At 44.9% G+C, this 10,701-nt stretch overlaps 1 protein-coding gene across 1 annotated transcript in view; it reads left to right on the forward strand.

Moving 5' to 3' along the window:
- The window catches only part of LOC143275346 (uncharacterized), an 11,174-nt gene extending 4,812 nt beyond the window's left edge, over positions 1–6,362 (forward strand). The window contains exons 3-6 of the mRNA XM_076579382.1: positions 344–1,098; positions 2,463–2,645; positions 3,773–4,079; positions 4,707–6,362. Of these exons, the coding sequence (XP_076435497.1) occupies positions 344–1,098; positions 2,463–2,645; positions 3,773–4,079; positions 4,707–4,979 (1,518 nt within the window). The 3' untranslated portion in view covers positions 4,980–6,362. The remainder of the gene's footprint in view (positions 1–343; positions 1,099–2,462; positions 2,646–3,772; positions 4,080–4,706) is intronic.
- Positions 6,363–10,701: the final 4,339 nt, after the last annotated feature.

The following is a 10,701-nucleotide window of genomic DNA, read 5'->3' on the forward strand; positions in this document are numbered from 1 at the left end:
TTTGATAAAATACTAATTAACCAGTTCTAACATGTCCAGACACGTCATGACGTTTCCCTACATGTCCCACCTTGTCCTTACATGTCCCAACGTGTCTTAACCTGTCCTCGTATATCACTGTGTCCCAACCATGCATTGGGTGTCCTTACATGTCGTAGGCTGTTCCTAACGTGCCCTAACCCGTCCTTTCCGGTCTCGACGTGCCTGGACGTCCCTAAGATTACCCTAGCCTGTCCTAACCTTGTCTGAGGTGTGTTGTTGTTTGTTTGTTGTGTTATTTGTATTTTTTCTTTGTTTTGTTTTGTTTTTGTGTATCCTAACCCGTGTTAACGTGTCTCTTCAGGTCCACCACACAGTGCACTACCTGTGGTGCGGGCAGAAGACGTTCCGCTTCCAACACTACCTGGGCGTACTGAGCGTGCTGAGGGTGGTGCAGCCCCTCAAGATCGTCTTCCACTACACGCACCTGCCCGTCCTGGACCGCTTCTGGTACCACACCTGGTTCCTGGAGCTCAAGCAGTCCGTGGCCAGCCTGGAGCTGAGGGAGCTGCTTACCGACCAACCATGTGGCTCCGTGGGCCTTCTCAGGGACGCCCTCAGTCTCCTGGCCCAGGACGGCGGGGGCATCTTCGTGGGTGAGGGGATCGTGCTGTCCAAGAACGTAGACCACCTGCGCTTCCTCAGCTTCTGGTTCGCCTTCGCCGATCCGAAGGAAGACCCCACCCGGGGCGTGGTGTTCGTCAACACAGGCTTCAACGAGAACACACTGGAGGACTACGTGCACGCGATCTTGGTAAACGGGCCGGCGTGTGTGTCCGTGGGGGACTATGACCGGCTGGAGGACGCGGAGGAGAACTCTGCGCTGTGTGTGAGTGTGACGGAGGAGGTGTTCCCGAGGGATATCCGGAGTGCCGACTCTCCTTTCGCCGTGCTGGCCAGGTGGCTGTACTACGGCAGGAGGAGGCCCTTCTCCACCTACCACTCCGGGATGGTGGACCTCATCCCCAGGGTGGCTCACTTCACCTGGATGTCCGGCCGCTACGCTGCCGAAGGTGGTCCCGCCGTTCCTCGGTCCTTCACCTTTGCTCATTTTCTCAGGTACTGCTACTGCTGTCACTGCTGCTACTACCACTACCACTGCTACTAAACCTACCACTACTAAGCCTTCTACTCCTTCTCCTCTTCCTCCTCCTACTACTTCTACTCCTACTACAGATGATGATGATGATGACAACGATGATGATCACAATAATGATGATGATAATGATAGTAATAACTAATACGTTGATGATTATGGTGATGGTGAATATAACTATAATGATGACAGTGATGATAATGACTAACGTGCTTATTGAACTTCTGCTGGTTGTGTGTGTGTGTGTGTGGGTGTGGTGTGTGTACGCGCGCGCGCGCGTGTGTGTGTGTGCGTGTGCGTGCGTGTATGTGTGTGCGTGCGTGGTGTGTGTCTGTGTATGTGCTCTTTGTCATGGGCACATTCCATTTTCTTGCATATATGGTTTTGACGATAGTGCCTCCCCCCCCTCCCCCCACCCCTCCCCCCACCACACACACACCTCCCCTCCTGCTCCCACCTTATTCATATATCATATCTTTGTTTTTTGTTTCATTTTTATTCAGTTTTATTTTCTGAATTTTGTGACCATTTTCTGGATTATTGGTGTTGATTGTTAACGCTTTGGGCCCCAGGGCTAAGGAAAAAGAGAGCATAATGAATATCCATTATGATCATTATCATGATTATTATCTATCATTATCATCATCATTAGTGGTACTGTTAGTATTATCATTATCATTATTATTATCAAAATTGTTGTCGTTGTCATCATTATTATTATTGTTACTGTTATTATCATTTTGTTGTTGTTACCATTATTATCATTATCATCACTGTTTCTTCTTCTACTTCTTCTATCAGTTGTTATTATTTGTAGTAGTATCATTATCATCATCATTGTAATCATCATTAATATTATTGTTGTTGTTGTTGTTGTCGCAGTTGTTACCATTACTGTAGTTGTTGTTATCATTATTATCATTATCATTATCATCATTGTTTCTTCTTCCATCAGTTATTATTATTAGTAGTAGTATCATTATTATCATCATTATAATCATCATTATTATTGTTGTCGTTGTCGCTGTTGTTACTATCATTACTGTTGTCGTTATCATTATAATCATTATCATAATTGTTTCTTCTTCTTCTTCTCATCATCATCATCATCATTGTCATGTGGTGGTATTGCAGTGCACCATTCCATGCTTCTTCTTCTTCTTCTTCTTCTTCTTCTTCTTCTTCTCCTCATCTCATCATCATCATCATCGTCATAATCATCATCGTCACGTGGTGGTACAGCAGCACACCATTCTATGCACACACACACACACACACACACACACACACACACACACACACACACACACACACACACCCTGTGCAGTGTCCTGAGCGCCCTTCACGTGGCGGGCATGGAGCACGTGTACGTCCACGGGGACGTGGAGCCCTGGGGCCCCTGGTGGAACGAGCTGAGGACTCAGAACGTCACCTACGTCCGGCTGGACCCCCCCAACACCGTGTTCGAACAGGCCATTCAGGTCCCCGCCCACGTCAGCGACATTGTTCGGTTTGTTGGATGGTTGTTGTCGTTATTGTTGTTGTTGTTGTTGTTGTTAATCGTTGTCTTTGTTGTTATTGTTCTTGCTTTTATTCCCTCCTTCTCCTTCCCCTAATTCTTCTTCTTCCTTCCCCATCCCTCCTCCTCCTCCTTCTCCTCCTCCTCCTCCTCCTTCTTCTTCGTCACATTGTCTCTCAGAGAAGAGCTGTCTTGTGGCATTCTTCATCATCAGTTTTTTCTGACAACATGAGCAGTGCCCAGTGAAGGCTGGAGAATGCAGTCCAGTGGGAAGAGCCGCCGTGGTCCCACGCTCTCCAAGGGGCCGACAGGGATAAACCAAACGTCCATACCTTTAAAATGATATGCCTTTCAGTTTATCTGTCGCTTCCCCATGAAATCATTATACAATATAATGTGTACCTTCTTGTTTATCTGTGTTCACATGCAGTTCTACACAGCGGACCATTCCAGTCTTCCTGTTTGTCTGTTTACATAATCATAATCATATACAGTGAGTCACCAGTTATCTGCCAGTTCATCTGTTCACTCGTGTGATATGAAAAAAAACGAGGTCCCTTTGACAGCATGCCCTTCGCGCTCGTACAAGAACGCGCGGCATCCAAGGGGTTGTTCCTTGAAAAATCACGAAGAAAAAAAATTCCACTTTGATAGTAGAAAAGCAAGTACACTTGCAGACTTCAAAAAGAAAAAAAAGAAGAAAAAAAGAAGAAAAAAATCATATGAATGGCAACACAATGTGGTGACGCGCTTTCTGCGGAGAGAGCAGTCCGGATTTCACTCGGAGAAATATGTTGTGACAAACACGTAAAACAATACAATACAATACGATGCGATAGTATACGATACAATGCAACGCAATGCAATACAACACAACACAACACAACACAACACAACACAACGCAATACAATACAACCAACGCAACGCCACGCAATGCAGTACAATACAATACAATACAATATAATACAATACAATACATAAACATCAACTTGATAACAAACACGATCTAGACAGTTGGGCTTTTAGCACCACGATTTACAATGATTTGATTTTTCTTTTAAACCGACCACACCACCCTTCCCTCCCCCTCTCCCTTCCCCCCCTTCTGTCCCAACAGCTACAGCGTGCTGTACAAGTACGGCGGGGTCTACCAAGACACGGACATCCTCTGGGTCAACCATCTACCCGACTGGCTCCTGGGCTACCCCGCCGTGGCCTGCCCAGAGTGGCCAAGATACGGGGAGTGGCCGGATACACTCAACCTCGGCCTGCTCCTGGCCAGGCGTCACTCGCCCTTCCTGCGTCACTTCCTGGCCACCTACCGCTACTTCCGGGACAGGGACTGGAACTTCAACGCCGTGCTGATGCCCTACCGGACCTACGAGTGGTACCCGGACACCCTGTTTCTGGACCAGTTCTTGCAGGTTTGGAAAATTTTAGTGTTCGTGTGTGCTGGCTTGTTTTGCTTGAATGGGCTTTTTTGTTTGTTTGTTTGTTTGTTTAGTTTTTGACGCCAGTCTTTTTGGTTGTTTCTGTGTGTGCAAATGCTGCAGGTTTGGAGATCTGACAGTGTTCATGAGTGCTGGCTTGTTTGCTTGAATGGGCTTTCTTCTTTGTTTGTTTGTTTAGTTTTTGACATTACTCTTTTTGGTTGTGTGCAAAAGATGTGTGTTTAATGTTTCAATGCCCCCAGTGGATTTAGGAAGTAAATTTCTTACCTTGTGTGTGGTATAGGGGTTGGGGAGAGGGGGAAGGTAGGTGTGTGTGTGTGTGTGTGTGTGTGTGTGTGTACAGATATTCCTGTACTTCTTTCACCCCGTTTCCCTAAACGCCCCAACTCTCGTCACACTCCTAAACACACACACACACACACACACACACACACACACACACACACACTATTGTAATGATTGTAAGAACATAAAATCAACCCTTCCTAACCTCCCTCTCTCTCTCTCTCTCTCTCTCTCTCTCTCTCTCTCTCTCTCTCACACACACACACACACACACAGACGAAAACCATCTGATTTCCTGGTAATGAACTCTTTCAGGCCATCTGCTCTCGCGGTGTCTGCCACCCTGCATGGCTTGACGACAACGACAACGACAGCGACCCTACCACAACCAACGACAACGAACTGTCCAAGGAGAACCCTCCAGCCTTCAGTCTGAGGGAGGTTCGGGCGATCCATTTGAGGATTCCCAAGGTTCCAGAATCCCTGTCCAGTCCCGAAGCTTTGAGATCGGGTTCCGACATGTTCGCCGATGTCGGTCGGTTCATACTGCGACAGGCGGGGAGGGCGGAGTTGTTGGGCGAGGAATGAGAGTTGTTGGTTAATTAACCCTTTGACTGCTGCCGACGAGTATGCCACGGTCAGTAAAGGACTGTCAACCCGACTGAGGTCAGATCGGAGCTTCCAGGTCAGGATGTCAGTCACCAACCACACTGTATTTGGATTTGTTCCTCTTGGGGATTGAATTACTTTTTAGTTCAGCAAAATCAGTGACACAACTAATAGCTACAGATCCCCTTCAGTGCCGGACAGAAATAATAGAAAGTGGTGTTTCAAGTCATATAACAAAATCCAAAACAATAAGCTTAAAACTGAGAAAAATGGTCTGGAGAAACACCACTCCAGATAAACTGAATTTTCAAACTTCTAGAGTTATTTCCCTTCTTCCGGTGCCGCCAGCGGTGACGTCAATATGCACGTATATAAAACGTTACAAGGCACTCAAGGGGAAAACCACTGCACAAGAAGTAGTTCTTTCACTTCAGATTCACGCCACAGTGATCTCTTTTCTCCAAAATTCAGCAGTCAAAGGATCAAATTTTAGATCGTATGATATTGGTGACGTATTTCGTTTCGTTTTGTTTTCTGTGAAAGATGGTGTGAATGGGTTATACCAGTGGTTGGAGACAGATTCGTCGTCGGTCTTATTAAAATTTCGGATCGGTCGATTGATATTTGTGACTTTGTGTGTGTCTTCCCTGGAAAGATGGTTTAAAAGATTGTGTGTTGGTGACGGTGTTTTAATGTGGAAAGACTGATTGGACGAGAGCGTGTCTAAATTGCTGAAAATATTATTATAAATTCGTTTTATTTGTTTGTTTGTGTGTTTCATTTCTTTGTGTACTTATTTCCTTATTTATTCAATTATTCATTAATTATCTAATAATTATCAAATAATAAAAATCATTTATACATCATTTATCTTTTTACTACTTTTGCATGTATTTCTGATATTCATATATTTCGAATCATTGTAAGGGGTAAACTATGAAAGCGTGTGTAAGTGGGATACGGATATGGATACCGATGATATATTCATTCCGGGCCAAGGCCCCCAATGAAGGGGTAAGTGAGCAGTTCATAACATACACATGTCACAAATTACGTACAAAAGTGAAAAAGAGAGAATGATTGCGAGAGGATAGGTGAAAGTATAAAGAAGGAGAGAAGAAGAAGAAATGGTTGAGGACACGACATTTCAATTTAGGAGATGAGAGAGAGAGAGAGAGAGAGATTTTCAAATGAAAAAGTAAAACTAGAACCAGTCTCAATTTTCAAATTCTCTCATCAGAGTCAGTATATCAACCATATATACCTATAATGAAGCCTACATACATATATGCATGATTATTATTATCATGCATAATATTCGGATTTTGTTTTTCTCACTCAGCACATAATAAAATGTTACCATTTCTTACTTTGATTTCAGTGTGGGGAGATGCGTGTGTGTGTGTGTGTGCGAGTGTGTGTGTGTGTGTGTGTTTTACGTGTGTATGTGTGTGTGCGTGCGAGTGTGTGTGCGTGTGTGTGTTTACCGCCGGCGTGTGTGTGTGTGTGTGTTTATAAACAAACAAACACTTTCTTCATCGTTCTGTGTGTGTGTTTGCGCGCGCGCGCTTGACAGAGAGGAAAGAGGGGGGGGCGGGGGAGAGAGAGACAGGGGGAGGGAACGGCTGAGTAAGAGAAACGGGAATGGCGGGAACTGAAGGCAAAACAGGAACAAGAGTCCGAATCCCGTGAAGCCATTAATTGACTCCTGCTCAGTCAGTGCCCCTGCAGAACAGGCAGCTAGACAACAGAACATCTGCTGCAGTCCTGCCCGCTCTACCAAGCGCTCCGAGAGAAAACCTGGCCCGACCCAATCCCAGCGGCCCGGAAGCTCTACGGAGGACTGGAGGACCTGCGACGTACTACCGCCTTCGTCGAGGAGACGGGGGAATCCATCTGGTGAATGACGAACGAGACAACAACTGCTGCTCAGTGGGGACAGCACGTGGTGGACAGAAAGTGACTCCACGCCCTTGTATTTGTATTTGTACAACTCTCTTTTTGTCACAACAGATTTCTTTGTGTGAAATTCGAGCTGCTCTCCCCAGGGAAAGCGCGTCGTTAAACTGACAGCGCCAAGGTTTTTTTTTTCTTGTTTTTCTTGTTTTGTTTTTCTTGTTTTTTTGTGCCTGCAATTTTATTCGTTTTCCTATCGAAATGGATTTTTCTACACAATTTTCCCATGACCAACCCTTTTGTTGCCGTGGGTTCTTTTACGTACGCTAAATGCATTCTGCACACGGGACTTCGATCGGCTTGTCGTCTCAACTGAATGACTAGCGTCCAGACCACCACTCAAGGTCTAGTGGAGGGGGAGAAAATACTGGTAACTGGCGGTGTGATTTGAACCACAGGGCCCTCTCGCTTCCTACGCGGACGCGTTACCTTTTGGCCGAGTGTTTGAACAAACGACATCAGCTGCGGAAAACCTCAAACTCTGGGAGAAGAGGAACTGGGTGGAGGGAGGGGAGGATGGGTGGTCGATGGGTCAAAGGAATGCCGTTGACAACCTACTGCCGTGCCGCCAGTTAACTATCTGCAGTCGACTTGTAGTGGTTACATGAATGAAATACAGAACATTTTCATGTGCCTACACGGGGTTTCCTGATATAAACACGTCTTGTCTTGTCATCTTGTCTTGTCTTGTCTTGCCCCTTCAACAAAGACTGGCTGTATGGTGCAGGTCCGAGATGCCTATTCCCGATTCGCCTAACCTTTGATCGTGCCGGAACCCTAGTCCATGACCTCTTGAGAGGTCGACTCTGTCCCGTTTCGCCTACCCGCCAGTCCCGTTTCGCCTAATCTCTGTCCTTTAAAAAAAAAAAAAAGTATATATATATAGAGAGAGAGTTAAAACTAAACTCGATTCTAAATTATCCAAGTAGGGGATAGGTGGGGTGTGTTGAAATGGAAAACATTCACAAAGCCAACCGCGCGCGCGCGCGCACACACACACACACACACACACACACACACACACACACACAGTCTGCCACGGGCTCATATGGGAAGTTTGGAACCGGAGTCGGAAATATTCGCTGCACAAACAGAAGGTTTGGAAATGTTTGTTATTTAAAAAGAACACACAAAACAACAACAACAAACAAACAAGCAATGTCCCGACTGACAAGAGAGCGTGTGTGAACGTCAAGGCGTTGGGCAGGTGTCGCTGTGAACGGGAATTCCTGGAGGGTGGGGCGGGGGCTGAGGGGTTACAAACAATGTGATGTAATGCCTCTAAAATAGTGAATGCCCTCTAACCTGATATCATTTCTTCTTGAAGTCAGGTACCACCCATTCACAACTGAGAAGAGGGAGGAAAATCGAAGTAACGTGCCTTTCCAAACGGAGCCTCGAACCTTGAACACTGGAACACAAGTCCATCACCTGGGGCCCAGTGTCTGAACGATTCTGGCGCGGTGCCTCCTGAAACACTCTCAGGTCTTTCCCAAATCGTCAGTGGATCTATACCCATACGTACCGCGACCAAAACACTGGAAGGAGATGGTATTGTGTCGTCTTGTACTGCATTGTTTTGGATTGCTCTCTGCCACAACAGATATTTATCTGTGTGACATTCGGACAGCTCTTCCCAGGGAGAGCGCGTCGTTATCGTTTCTGTCTGTAAATGTAATTGTTCACCCATCAAAGCGCGTTTTTCTACAGAATTTTTTTTACCAAGGACATGCAAATCTTTGGATGGCGTTTAATTTACAACTTCGGTCTCCGACCGACTGTTGTCAATCACGCCGACCCGTCTTTGTTTTGACGTTCTGTCTACTCTAGCACTAAAGCACTAGGGAAATCCTGCAGCTGCAGAGCGTCGGAGTTGTACACCAGAGAATCAGCGGCAGCGTGTCTTGGTTGTATTTTGTTTCTCAACTGATCACCAAGGATCGGGCTCTGTTTCCGTATCGGTCAGCAGTAGGGCTGACTCAAGATGGCGTATAAACCCCATTTTATAACACAAAATTTCGTCGTATAATCTTTTTTTTTTTTTTTTTAAGTTCCAGTCAGCCGGTCAACTGTCAACAAAATCAAGGGCATGTATCTGTTTTCTAAACGCTTCTTTCTTTTCTCATCAGTCCGCTCCACATTGTCAACAAAAGATCGGAACCTCCGGTGACTGTAGCGTGTCGGCATGTCTATATTTGATTTTCACTCAATATACGGCTGCAACATTAAGAACCGACTTACTCCTATTGCAATTTCAAGATGTGTGTGTATGTGTGCGTGCCGTGCGTCAAAGGTAGTTTGTATCAGGAGGAAATAGTTCCTGGCAAAAACAGCCGTTTTCAAAGCTGGCTTTCATTCAACAGCTATATCACTACTGCACAACTGCTGACAGCCACGTAAGATGACTTGGGATGGCAGGTCATATCCACATTATAGTCACACCCCAACAGTTCATGAAATAATTTCAAGTTTTGCTTTTGTACTGGACGCATGCAGACTCTTAGAAAGTCCGACTATAACTCAGTGACGCAGACTACATTGTTCTGTTTGTGGTCAGTTGTGACTATAACTCAGTGACGCAGACTACATTGTTCTGTTTGTGGTCAGTTGTGACTATAACTCAGTGACGCAGACTACATTGTTCTGTTTGTGGTCAGTTGTGACTATAACTCAGTGACGCAGACTACATTGTTCTGTTTGTGGTCAGTTGTGACTATAACTCAGTGACGCAGACTACATTGTTCTGTTTGTGGTCAGTTGTGACTATAACTCAGTGACGCAGACTACATTGTTCTGTTTGTGGTCAGTTGTGTGTCGTCACTGCGTTATAACAGTATGGAAAAATCGCCACCGTGAACGAGTTCCATGTACTTAATTTATTTCCCGGATTCACCTCAAATTTATTGAGGTACATTCCTTGGTTGATGATATGATATAGTACAATAATTCGCGAAGAAAATAGTAGGCATTGTACCCCACTTAAGAAACTATTTGCCCACTTAAGGAAATATTTGTACTGATTTAAAAAAAAAAGATTCACATCAACTTCTTAGTCCCAGAACTCATTTCACATACACTGAAAAAATAACTCATCTGGCAAGGGAGGTCGCCATTTTGTTGCACGAAATCTCGCGATCGATATATCGGAAAACGTGAAGACACATGGGGCAAACTGAACTGCACAACATGCACATAGCATTTTCTTTATCGCTGTGGCGAGAATAATAATAGTTCAGTGCACATAGATACACAGTGTTTTCATCGCGATTTATTGTCACAAGAAACGTTCTATAGTCAATCGAAATTCAATTGGAAACAAAATCAAGGACATTTTCGTGTTTTTCAGTCTTCATGATTTCACACCGTTTCTTTTCTGATCAATCCACTGCATAGGAGACCATAATGTCGGCACTCCATGGGAAAACAGTGAAAGAAAAAGACTGAAAACAGCTTGTTAAATGTCCAGTGGTTTTGTTTCCGATTGATCTCAAGTTGATTGTGTAATTCTCCTTGTATATGATACAAATGATGAAATTTTGCGGATAAAAAAAAAAGTGATTTTAATTGACATCCAGCTCACAGGACAGTACAGAATTTAACGGTTCATGATCACATGATTCTTGAGCATTATTTCACTGATTAAAATGGCCGCAGCAAGCAGGTCCTCACTAAAATCAACCTACTTTTTACGCATAGTTATCTGCGTGTGTCATGCACCCATATATAGCCTTGACTCGTGACAGGC

Source organism: Babylonia areolata, chromosome 30, assembly GCF_041734735.1.
Source record: "Babylonia areolata isolate BAREFJ2019XMU chromosome 30, ASM4173473v1, whole genome shotgun sequence".
NCBI lineage: Eukaryota > Metazoa > Mollusca > Gastropoda > Neogastropoda > Buccinidae > Babylonia > Babylonia areolata.